Here is a 13242-nt window from a genome sequence, read left to right on the forward strand (position 1 = left end):
TTCTGTATCAGGAGCAAGCTCTAGCATGGAGTGTTTCTGTATCAGGAGCTGCCCAGGTGCCTGGAAAACAGTGTCCCTTGGTGGGGGGGCATTGAAATGGCCAAGGCATTTACTTTGAGTCTACGCCCTAGAATGATCACTAGGGCTAAAGAGATGGTTCAGTTAGTAAAGTACTCACCTTTCAATCCCCAAAACCCATGTGTAAAAGCCAGCAATGGAGAGGTGGGCACAGGCAGGTCCCCGGGCCACTAGTCAGTCAGCCTAGCATACTTGGGGAGTTCCAGGCCAGTGAGAGACCCTGTCTCAAAAATCGACCTGTGGCTGGACAGATGGCTCAATGGTTCAGAGTACTGGCTGCTCTTGCAGAGGACCTGGGTTCAAATCCCAGCACCTGAATAGTGGCTAACAACCTTCTGTAACCAGTTCCAGGGGACCCAACAGTTCCGACATCCTCTTCTGACCTCTGGGGGAATCCCACAACATGGATGCACTTACATACATGCAGGGAATACACACTCATACACATAAACTAAAAGTAAACTATTTTTAAAACTCAATGTGTATGGTGCCTGAGGAATGGTACCCAAGGTTGTCCTCTGGCCTCCACATATGTATACTATGCACATGCGTACATCACACACACACATCACACACACACATCACACACACACACATCACACACACACACATCACACACACACATCACACACACACGCACACACACATGCACATCACACACACACATGCACATCACACACACACATCACACACACGCGCACATCACACACACACACGCACATCACACACACACATCACACACACGCATATCACACACACACGCACACACATCACACACACGCACATCACACACACACGCACACGCATGCACATCACACACACATCACACACACACGCACACACATGCACACACACGCACATCACACACACATCACATACACACGCACACACATCGCACACACATGCACACACATCACACACACGCACACACACATGCACATCACACACACATGCACACACACATGCACATCACACACACACATCACACACACACATCACACACACATCACACACGCACACACACGCACACACACACGCACACACACGCGCACACACATGCACATTACACACATGCGCACACACGCACATCACACACACGCACACACACACATCACACGCACACACACGCGCACCCATACGCACACACACATGCACATCACACACACGTGCACACACACACGCACATCACACACACGCACACACACGCACACACACACACAGACCACATCCAACACCCTTACCACTGTTCCGCACGGCCTCAGCCTCTTCTGCTCGTCTGCCTTCAGTGTGGCTGTCTCTTCCCTGAACCACTTGGCAGCGTGCTGTGTGTGAACAGGCTGTAAATTCTCTGTACAAACTGTGAAGCACTACAGAAATTAACACAGCAGCATGTGTCTGCGTGTGCGCGTGCACATGTGTGTTCTCTGGTGCACCTCAGTAAACTCCTCTGTAGAGAAGCAAGCTAGACTTCACCATCATGCAGCCTCAAGCTCACAGCTGCTTATTAGAATATCACTTGTCTTTCTGATGTCCTCTGGAGTGTTAGGTTATCTCATCATTAGAACATAGTGATGACAGGTTGGGGAGATGGCTTGACTGGCTAAGTGCTCACAAGGTACTGAATTCAACCCCTAGAACCCACGTCTTTAAAGCCACCTATGGTGGTTCACACTTAAAATCCCAGTACTGGGAAAGCCGACAAAGGTGGATCCCTGGGGCTGGACAGCCAGCCCAGTCAAATCAGAGAGCCAAAAACCAGTGAGAGCTCCTATCTCCAACACAAGATGGAATGTGGCCGAGAAATAACAGCCGAAGTTGTCCTCCAGCTTCCATAAGCACACCCACATACGTGCATCTGCACACCTGACTATGGACACACACACACACACACACACACACACACACACACACACACACAGGAAAAACATGTTCATGAAACTTCATAGAGAGCCCTTTCACAGTGACAAGGGTCAGTTCCACAAGGGAACCCCCTCCACAGGAAGGCTGGCTGGGGACAGTTCTCCAGGCCTGGGTCCCACCTGAGTATAAATCAGTCTGGCCTCACGTGGTTTTCTTCTCTGGACTCCCACAAACCCCTACCTAGTGTTAATGGACCAAACCACCTCCTAATCAGGTTTCACAGCGTGAATGGAAGTCAGTTCCCACAAAAGGTATTTTTAGGACCCCAGACAAGGAGGGGATTGTCTGGCAAGCTCCAGGGTAATTTGTGGGTCTGTTTTATTTCTGAATCAGACACAGTGGAAAAGCTGCTTCAGGACCCCACGGCCAGAGCAGCGGGTGGGGCTCGGTGTGATTCATGTAGCGCTCTGGGCTCAAGCCGAAACCAAAGATGTTTGTCTTCACAGCTGTGTGTTATTTTTACCCTGGCTAAATATTCTCGCTTACACCTGGAATTTCTGCCTCTTCCCAACAACCCCGTCCCTTCCCCCTTTCTAAGTAGCAGTTGAAGACAAAATTAATTAAAAACTAGTCAACAGTTAATTCTTTGTCTCCCAAAATGGTCTTGAAGTTTCCTTGAGAAAGCTTTGCCGTTTAGATACACGCTGCTATTTATAGCTGAAAATGGCTGTCAGCGAGACCATGCCTCATCTGGGTCTTGAAATGTGGAGAGAAAGGCTAAATTCGGGAGTTTATCTTTGGGACTAGATTGTTCTGTAGAATAAGATTCCTGCAGTTACATGATAAAGATCAGGTGTACATCTTTTCTATTTGTAAGTTCCTTTCGTTTCGTTAGAAACACATTTTTCAGAGAGGGAAGATAACATTGAACAATCATTCTGGCCCTTTGAGATGTGTGTATGTGTGTGGTATATATGTATGTGTAATGTGTATGTGTGTCTGTGTATGTGTGGTGTGTATGTGTGGGGTTATGTGTGTATGTGTGCCGTGTGAGTGTAATATGTGTGTGTTATGTATATGTGTAGTGTGTTTGTGTGTCTGTGTATGTGTAGGCTATGTGTGGTATGTCTATGTGTAGTGTGTTTGTGTGTTTGTGTGTATGTGTCTATGTGTGTACAATGTGTGTCTGTGTATGTGTGGTGTGTGTGGTGTATGTGTGCTGTGTGGCTAATGGGTGTGTGTCTGAGTGTGTGTGGGGTGTGCAGTGTGTGTATGTGTGTGGTGTGTGTGTATACCATGTGATTGTAATGTGTGTGTGTGTGCCATGTAACTGTAATGTGTGGTACTGTGTGCATGCACATGTGTGTGCAGGTAGATGGCAACTACAGGTTCTCTGGGGCACCATTCCCTAACCCTCTACACCAGGGCCTCTCCCTGGGACCTGGAGCTCACTGATCAGGCCAGGCCAGCTGGCCAGAGACCTAGGCTCTGTCTCTGCTGGCACCCAGCCCTGGGACTGGAACCATGTGCTGCCATGCCCAGCTTTTACATGGCGCTTGGGATCCAAACTCGGGTCCTCATGTCTGCACAGAAAGCATTTTCCCAACTCCATTTCTCAGTCCCATGCCTTGGGCTTTTACTCTAAAAATAGGAAATATAAATTTTGGTTAACTGAAATGACTTAATTTTCAAGACAGAAAATGCAAGACCCATTCTCCCCACTGGCAGCCCCTCAGTGCTCTAAGAGAGTCAGGGTATCCCGAGGAGGAACCTAGCCCCTGTGTTCTCCCCTTTTACAAAACAGTGCCCATGCACTTGAGCTCCTAAGGGAACCCAGATGGCAGAATGCTACGAGAAGGGCAGAGCCTGTGTCCCTTCCCGTCCTTGTCTTCTGTGTATCCACATCTCACCTCTGCAGCACAGTGAACTGACCTCCACAAAGACCCAAGGCCCCCACAAGCGGAAGAAGCCACTGCCAACTGGCCCCACTGTCGCAGGGGTGGGTCCCCCACTGAATCCACGTGTTGTGGCCGCCTACCTGCAATCTCAGAGCTTGGAAGACAGAAACGGGATCATGAGGGCAGGCCGGCTAGTTGGAGAGCTTAATCAGCGAGCTCTGGGTTCAGCAAGAGACTCTGCCTTAGACAATTAAGTGGAAAGCTATTGAGAAAGACATCTGATAGTCAACCTCTGCTGCTCACACATATGTGAACATGCATGCGTATCACACACATGAGAAACAGAATTCCCAAGCCCCTCAGGCATGAAAGGATGCAGCAGGAAGCCACCCTCTGTGAACAGGAGGCAGGTGTCCACCAGTCACCAAGTCAGTGCTTTGATGCTGGACTCCTCAACCTCTGGAAATACAAGGAATACATTTCTGTTGTTTATAAGCTATCCAGTCTACAGTGTTTTTCTTATAGCAACCTGAACTGACTAAGGCACCCACCATTACAGTTAGGAAAAATCACTCATTTGAAAGTCTCCAAGCACTGTGCCAACCCCAGCCTGGAGCAGGTGGCCAAGTTTAATTAGAAGGCAATTTGCATCCCAATCCAGTCAGAGCCCTAAGGCAGAAAGGAGCAAATGTAAGAGTCAAGTGAATGTCATTACCTCCCGAAGAAAGCAGCACGTTCTATAAAAATGTAAGAAAACACATACATGTGATACCAAACCCAAGTGAGTCAAAATTACCAGGCCTGAAGGAAGCCAGGCTCTGTAAACAGCTTTCAAACACTCAGCATTGAGCTGCACTCAGAATGAGAGGGCCTAGCACTGAAAGCCCTAGTAAAGAATTGGTTGTTTGTAGCAGGTTGGCAAAACACATTTTTAACAGTCACAAATAGGGCCATGAACAGTGACCATCTGCAACATATATTTTCTGTTTTAATGCCAGCTCAGCGAGTGTTTTCTGAAGAGCACTGTCAGAGTCGACCCGAAGTTTCCTCGGTTACGACTTCTAACGTGCAGTTCCAATGAGAGACACCGTGCGACGTCCATGCAAAGGTGAACATGGGTAAATCAGGCTGTTCTGACCAAGTGGGATGAAAGTCAACGATTTTAAAATAGGCAACGTAGACATGAAATCAAGCTATCTGTACCTGAACTTGCCTCTCAGAAGAGACAGAATGCTACTATTTGTCCATCCCCTAGAGAAGATGCTGCTGTCCCTGCCAGCAAAGAAAATACCCAGCTAAGTGGGGAGTCCCTGAGGGAAGAGGAGTGACAAGGGACAGGTGGGCCTGAGCCAGTTACATGACCTTCAGAAACTCCAGGATCCTGGCGGGGAAACGAGCCTGATTATGATACTGCCATCTTGGCACTTCACTGAGGAAACTGGACAATATTCTGTATCTTAACACACTCCCTAAATCCTCACAGCATGCTACGGAAACGTTGACCAATGGCAACCTTTTCTAGCTATACCCCCCACCCCACCCCAGTAGGTCAGACCCTCACCTCCACTATCAATGTTCTGCACATTCTCTGTGCTTATAGTACCTGTTGTGGGTCTCTAGGAATCTTTTTAGTTGTTAATTGCTTGTTTGAGATAGGGTCTCCTGTAGCCTAGGCTGGTCTCAAACTTACTTTGTAGCTGAGTCTGGCCTTGACTTCCTGATCTTCTATCTCCAGAGTCCTGGGATTATAGGCATGTACCACCATGACCATTTTATGTGGCCTGGTGTCTGGGACTCAAGGCCTTGGCCATACTAGGCAAGCACTCTACCACTGAGCTAGATCCCCTCTGGCAGACTCCGTACTCTGCTTAGAACATCTTCACGGCAGTGAACAGAACCTAAGATTCAGAGTGAAGATTGCTGAGGGGGTCAGTGTCTTGTTTCCACACCGTGGGCACATAGGGCCAGGTGTGTTCTTGGGGGAAGGGAGCTGTCCTGTGCAGTACTGGGTGTTATCAGCAACCCCGTTCGCTATTCCCACACGTCAAAAGAACCCTCTGATGCCACAATAAAAAATATCTGCAGATACTGCCAACTGGCCCGGGGGCAAAAATCCCTTGGGCCGAGTCCCAGGGATGGAATGGGTAAAAGGTTTGCTGTACCAAGGTGGGGGAGCAGGCCCACCTCCCCTTTTACCTGGCATTTGTCAGGGCCAAGTTCTGTCACGTCATTGTGTGGCCTGCCACTGAGGAGCCTGGGCTTTAAGCTCAGGATGTTTCCCGGCTGTGGTTTGTCCCTGACGTGTTTGGTTTATAGCCTGCACACCTCTGGTCGGTTGCTTCTTCCTTTCCTCCCACAGGATTAGCTCCCTTTCATTGTCTCTCTCCACCCTCTGTCATCTGCTCTAGCACAGAGCCCCGCCACCTCCACACCCAAATCCCTACAAGAGCACCTGTAGGACCTTGGTTTCAACACAAGAGCCAGTGGGAACCACCGAGTCTAAAGAGTCTCACAGTGCTCCTTTGCTTGAAAGTTTCCAGGCAAGAAAGCCAGTGACCCTCGTGACCCTGGGCTGTCTGCAAACTCACCCTCTATTACCACTCCTCTTGGTCACTGCATGCTGGTCATGGCCGCCTCCTTCTGGTCCTACAGCACTTCAGGCTGACCGCAGGGCCTCTGCACTGAGCACATCTTCACCCTGGAACACCCCCACTGCTTAGGCTCTCCTCTCTCGCTGCCCATGGGAACTGCCTTTCTTTTCTCTGTAGCTTTGCTTGATCTGATCTGATCAAACGGCCTTCTTCCCCACTAGGAAGTGAACTTATCCAGGAGCTTTACTGCTACATCCTTACAACAGTGACTGCATATAGTAGATGCTTAATAAATACTATTGAATGAATGATTCTCTGCATAACCACAGAGTCTGATGTCAAAGGGCCAATTAGATGATGTACCCTTTTTTCTATGACCTTCATCATACAGGGTGTGGCAAGGGTCTTCCAGAAGAAAGAGAAGGCTACGGGACATAATCAATTGATGTCTGTGTATGTGCACATAATCTTGTCTCAACTCTGCAACATAGAACACCCAATCAGAATGTATATTGTCAAACGGAACAGAAAAGCTAACATGGTATATAGGACAATGGCCCATTATGCTCAGGACTCAGCCTTTGGATATGAATCTGCTGGGCCAACATCTGCATGAATAAACACTGCATCCTGGCTGAAAACTTGGGTGCCCCATCTCTCTGCATGATCATCCAGTAACAAGAGGGCATGCTTTCAAAGCAGTACCTCAAGGAGCTAGGGATGTAGCTCTGCTAGTATAGTGATTGTCTAACAATCACAGGTGCTGGGCTCTATCCCCAGCACCATATAAATCAGGTGTGGTGGTGTACACCTGTAATCACAGCACTTCGTAGGTGGAGGCAGGGGATGAAGTGTTCAAGGTCATCTTAAGATTTCATGGTCATCCTCAACTATACAGCAGGTTTAAGGCTAGCCTGGGACACGTGAGACCTTATATAAAAACTAACTAACCAACTAACTAGCCAACCAAATAAATAAATAAATAAATAAATAAATAAATAAATAAATACATAAATACAATTTTAAACAACACATCAAAAGCATCTTGCTATCTTGCCCTAGGCTGATAAGCTAAGTCAAGTCACTGCATGGCTTTTCTTTCCAGGGACCATTGACAGGCAAGGCCCAGGCTATGCCTCTCAGGCTCAGTCAGGTTGAGCAGAGGGAGTTGTCTCCCACATACAGGTGGATAGTCCTCCCAGGCACAGTGCTCTACCCACTGTGTTCACTGCAGCCTCCGTCACCCAGCTTCGGGCTAGTCTCACTGTCCACCTCCTCCAATGGTGCCTCAAAGTAGAGGTTCTCAGCCACAGGTACTAGAATACCCTGTGGGCTTCCTTAAAGCTGCCTTCTGGCTCCAGACCACACCTCTTCTGATTACAAAGCCTGGGAATCTGCATGGAGTGTGAGCTTCCTCTCCTCAGTACTAGGCCCAGGACCCCACTTTGAGAAACACTGCCCCAGGGAACTGTCATCCAAAGTTCATAGCTCCAGGTGCCATAGGATACTGGCCTGGGAGAAGGACACTCAGCACAAGACCCTAATTCATGGAGCTGGAGAGATGGCTCAGTGGTTAAGAGCACTGGCTGCTCGTGCAGAGGACCCAGGCTCAGTTCCCAGCACCCACATGGCAGCTCACAACCATCTGTAACTCCAGTTCCAGGGGACCTGATGCCCTCTCTGATTTCTGTGGGTATTGCAGGCACGTGGTACACTTACATACCCAGAGGCAAAACACTCATACGCATTAAAAATGCAAATAATGTTTTTTAGAAAGACCCCATTTCATTGCACTCCAGTGGCTATGAAGAATTGTCATCAAGGAAATGTGACATATGTGCATATGTGGGATAGTTTTCAGTTATAAAGAATAACATCATGTCATTTGGAGGAAACCGGATATAACTGAAGAGTAACCATATTAACTGAATTAAGCTAGTTTCACAAAGACAGGTATACGCTTTCATTTGTAGCTCTTGGGTTTAAGTCGTCACACAAAATCATGTGTATGTGTAAACACAAAACATTCTAGATTGAAAAAAGAGACTAACAGGATTGGGGAGGGCCAGGAAGGGTCAGAGGTAATGGGGGACTATGAGCAACACACAATCTGCATTTGTATGAAAACTTGAAAAATAAATTTTAAAAAGAGGAAGAGTTCCCGTTGCAGGTGAAGGCGCTATCCAAGCCACCTGCCATGGTGCACGGGGGTGAGGGGGTAGGAAGCAGACTGCTGGGCAGAACCCCGCCACCTGCCCATACAAAGCAGTTGGCGTGGCCATGCCTGAGAGAGCACTATTTTTGGCTTGCCTTGCCAAAGGCTGGTGAGCCTTGGACACCCCACTGTAATGGAGCTGGAGGTGGAGGAGAGGCTAAGCAGGCACAGGTGTGTGTGGGGGGGGCTTTGTATAATGTGTCAACAGCTGGTTTCAGTTTTGCACACTGCTAGCTTCCCACTGTGTGAACCCCAGGGGTTTCCTGGGGTGGGGGGCTGGAGTGAAGAAAGGGGAGAGACAGGATCACCAGAGAACACTGAAACTTCAGAGAAGTGATGGCCAGTGTCTGCAGGACGACTTGAAATTAGCTTCCTGTCTGCAAGAATCCTGCCATACCAAGCGAAACCCACAAGGACCCCGCTGAGTTCCTTTCTTAATTATTTTGTTATCGAAGCCATATGAATGGCAACAGATCTCGCTCTATAACTTGTATTTTACCTCAGGAGCTTGTAAGCACGTTGGGCCTGAGCTCTGGCGGCATTCTGACAGGAAGTCCCTCTGTCTTCCTGCCCCTCCTCCTCTTCCTTCTCTTTCTGTTCTTATGCAGTGGTGGATGGACAGGGACAGAGAAGGCCACTACCTAAATCCTTGTCCCATGGGGGTGGAGGTAGGTGCTGCTCTGGTAAGAACAGCACTTCTCTCTAGTAGGGCCCAAAAAGTCCTGGTCCACACACCCCAGCCAGAGAACAGCTGGCAAATCCACATTGAACTTGGCTTCAAGAAGCATGGAGCTACAGGAAAACCTACTAAGCTCAGGGCAGCGACAGTCAGGAGAAGCCACTGGGCAAGGCTCCAGGAGATAAGTCAAGTCCTAAAGGACGCAGGGAGGTGGCAGAGCCACACGCTGAGACCTCTTAGCATCAGTCACCTACAGCAGAGCCAAGCCTACTCCTCAGCTTCCGAGTATTGAGTCCCGTAGTGGCTGATGGGCTTCTCCAACCCCTGCTTCCACTGTAGACCTGTGGTAGGGCCCACATAGCCCGGGCACCTGTTCAGTCTCCAACAGTAGGTGGGCATATGCCCATACTCATCTCTATGGGGCCAGGCTGGGCGTGCATACAACACACTGCGGTGCATTTTCAGCAGCTAGATATCAGCCTCCAAGGAAGAGCTTCAGGAAAGGATCTGTGATGATGCTGGGCTCAGGGTCTTACGACTCCATCCAGAAGACAGTCCACTGAGTGTTCCCCTTTTAAAGTCTCAGAGATGCCTGTCGCTAATGATTGGGTGAAAACATCTTACTAGGCTAGGATTCAGCAATAATATATTTACCGGAAAGTGAAAGTTCCAATGCCTTTAGTTCACAGCACCCCGTACCTGCTAAGTGCCTAGTGCTAAGTTTTCTACCAGGATTTTTTTTTTTTTTTTTTTTTTTTTTTTTTTTTTTTTTTTTTTTAAAAAAAAATTTTTTTTTTGTCTTTTTGAGACAGGGTCTCCCTGTAGCCCCAGCTGTCCTGGAACTCACTATGTACACCAGGCTGGCCTTGAACTCACAGAGATCCGTCTGCCTCTGCCTCCCAAGTGCTAGGATTAAAGGAGTGCGCCACCATGCCCGGCCTCTACCAAGATTTGTTCAGATTGCCAGGAAGACATTTCTTGCTGAGACCCAAGAAGAAACTGCCTGGAATTCGACATATGTGGAATAGTCAATATGTGATTCCCACCTTGAAGAAAAAGAGAAGCCGGGCATGGTGGTACACTCCTGTGATCCCAGGACTTGGAAGACAGAAGCAGGAGGATCCTGAGTTCAAGGCCAGCTGGGTTTGAGACTGTATCTCAAAAACAAACAACAGCAACAACAATCAAGAGAAAGGCCAGATTCACAGAAATGACCACCTTCTCAGGGTCCAGGACAGTTCCAGAACTGCCCACCTCCCTATATGGACCCAGCAGCCTTGATACTGCCCCACTGAGACGCTGTGGTGGGTGTTAATACTCTAGTGGCTGATGCAATGGTTTCCAGCACTTATGAAACATGACACTTAAACATATTTAGCATTAAGACATACAAGTAATAAAGAGGCACTCTTAGAACTAGAGGATGAAGTGTTCTGGTCCAGGGAGTTCAGCGTTCCTGGTTTCCATCCAAATTAGAGTCTTTTTAAGTGGTGATTCTGAGCTAGCCAGCCAATGTCTGCTCAACAGTTTTCTTGTCCATCAAATGGGAACAGGCCTTCTTCATACAGCTGATCAGCAGATCACTGAGCTACTGGGTATAAAGGTGCTTTATATGCAGAGAAGCACCAGAAAACAGGAACTGTTCTTGGAACTTTATGTAGACATAGAGTATGCAACATTTAAAAGAACTTATCCTTTGTCCTGAGGCTTTACATTCATTTCCCTGGATATATGGGGTAGAATATTGTTACAGGAATGAATGCTACTTTTCTGTGTGTGTGTGTGTGTGTGTGTGTGTGTGTGTTCATGCCTGTGTGTCAGTGCAGTTCAGTATGTGTGGAGCAGATCAGAGGATGAGCTCTAATGTCGGTCCTTGCACTCTACCTTGTTTGAGGCAGGTCTTTTTCGTTGTTTGCTGTTACTTAGGCAGGCCATGCTGTTGCCAGCTGTTTGCTGTTGCTAGCTGGCCCATGAACTCCTGGGGCTTTTTCTGTCTGCCCCCATCTTATCATAGGAGCATGGTGATTACAGATGTGTGTGACTATACCCTGCTTTCTGTGGGTTCCGGGGATTCAAATTCATGTCCTCATGCTTGTGTGGTAAATACTTTACCCGCTGAGCCATCTCCCTAACCCTAATCCAATTTTTCAAACCTCTGCGCAGTGCATTTCCAGGGACAGTTGTACGCTGGATAAAACATTCTTAAGTGACAGCCACAATTGCATGACAAACTCAAGATGCATAACTGTGGGAGACATTGGATCATGGTGTTAAGCCTAAGCTGGGCCCAAAGCAGCATGCATTAGGAGCAGACAGCAGGGTAAGGCTGAGCTCACAGAGAAGGTGGACCCATGAGCAAAGGCAAGTGGCTTGGACACATGCTATACTGCCTGGCCACTAGCTGACACTCTGCCTCCACAGAAACATTAGAGCAGTCTTTTCCAGGCAATAAAACCTCAGAAATGAATTATGCCACATGTGAGTAAGCCTTCCCCCACCCTCCTACCCAGCCCTCAAGCCTGGGAAATAGAATCGAGCACGGCATCTTCAAAGAGAGTTCTTAGTAAATATACTACTGGTTTTACAACCTCTATCCTTAGCACAAACCACTGCGGAGCACATTTTTCTCAGAAGTGCCTGATGTTAGCATTAAGTGGCCTCACTCTCTGAAACAATCTTTGGAGCACTGAAAAAGGACTTCTCTGTTTCTCAGCAGAGAAGAGGGGAGGTAAGGCTGGCATCTCTTACCTGGACCCATTCACCTGGCTGGGGTTACATTCCATCTTGATGGTAACCCTGGCTGGGGGTTGAGATAGCCAGTCCTGCTGAGGGACCCGAGGGCTCATCTTGGATGTCTGGCCATAGTCACCGGAAGAGGACGCAGTCATCTCTGTCTTAGCCAGGTGTGGCGTTCCGTAGGCACACTCAAATAGCGACTGGTCCTCGCTCACAACTGATAACGCCTCCTGGAGTCCAAAGAAATACAGTTTCAGGGCCCCTTGAAGGAAAGCTGTGTCTCAGAAGGTTTCAGTCATTTGCAACATTTAGGGGCCACATTTTATGCAGTCTCAGGGGCTGCTCTTCTGCTTTCCACAACAACGACAACAAAATAACCTTTGTTTTGTTCACTGCACTCCATAAAAGTTGGAGCTTCCTAGCCTAGAAACACTTGGCTTTGGGTCTCAAGCACCCTAGCGTGGACTGTGGCTGCAGATAGTGCCTACTTTAATCTCTATGCTAGGAAGTTGAATTTCAAAGGTCTTAGAAGACATCCAATTGCATGTGTCATTATTTGACAGATGCAATCTATAATTCAAGCAGACAGGGCACAGAATGGTCACGATGATCACAAAAGAAGCCGTGAGGGCTGACACCTAGGTATCTGGCAAAACCCGCCACATCCTAGGAGATTTTGAAGATGTCTTCAGAAGGGCAAGGGGAGACAGGACAGCAAAGGACAGCTGGACAAAGACGCGGCATTTCCACTCTATGTTATTAGCCACATAGAGGTTCAAGCGGCACTTCTATGATGGTGAACATCTGGATGATAAATGGACGAAAAATAAATAAAAAAGCTGTGAACTGCCCAGATATGTCTAACTACCAAGATGTTTAAAATATCTGGATCAGCAAAGAGCCTCTCCCCCAGCCCCGCCTTGCTTTATATTAATAACTTCGTCCTTCTGCGTTGTTTTGTGAGAAGAAAATAGAACGTTGTCATGGTGGGGTCATTTTTCTGTAGTGGTTAGCCTATGGCTATGTTTATATCCTACAACCAAATAGCAAAGGCAAATTTGATTTGGAAATTTCAGCTACTGGAATGAAATATTCCACAGCCACTACACAGAACAATTATGAGACAATCCAATTTTGGTTTCTAGAACAGGAAAAAAAAAACCCTCCATGTGATAGCTCATGTCT

General features: G+C 47.8%; 1 protein-coding gene across 4 annotated transcripts in view; it reads right to left on the reverse strand.

The window, feature by feature from the left end:
* The window catches only part of Erg (ETS transcription factor ERG), a 202476-nt gene that overhangs the window by 49336 nt on the left and 139898 nt on the right, over positions 1 to 13242 (reverse strand). For all 4 annotated transcript variants that reach the window (XM_029560529.1, XM_017796557.2, XM_008826910.3 and 1 more), the window contains one exon: positions 12070 to 12287. In XM_029560529.1, the coding sequence (XP_029416389.1) occupies positions 12070 to 12287 (218 nt within the window). The remainder of the gene's footprint in view (positions 1 to 12069; positions 12288 to 13242) is intronic.

This window comes from Nannospalax galili, unplaced genomic scaffold, assembly GCF_000622305.1.
Source record: "Nannospalax galili isolate Female #2095 unplaced genomic scaffold, S.galili_v1.0 scaffold192, whole genome shotgun sequence".
Classification (NCBI taxonomy): Eukaryota; Metazoa; Chordata; class Mammalia; order Rodentia; family Spalacidae; genus Nannospalax; species Nannospalax galili.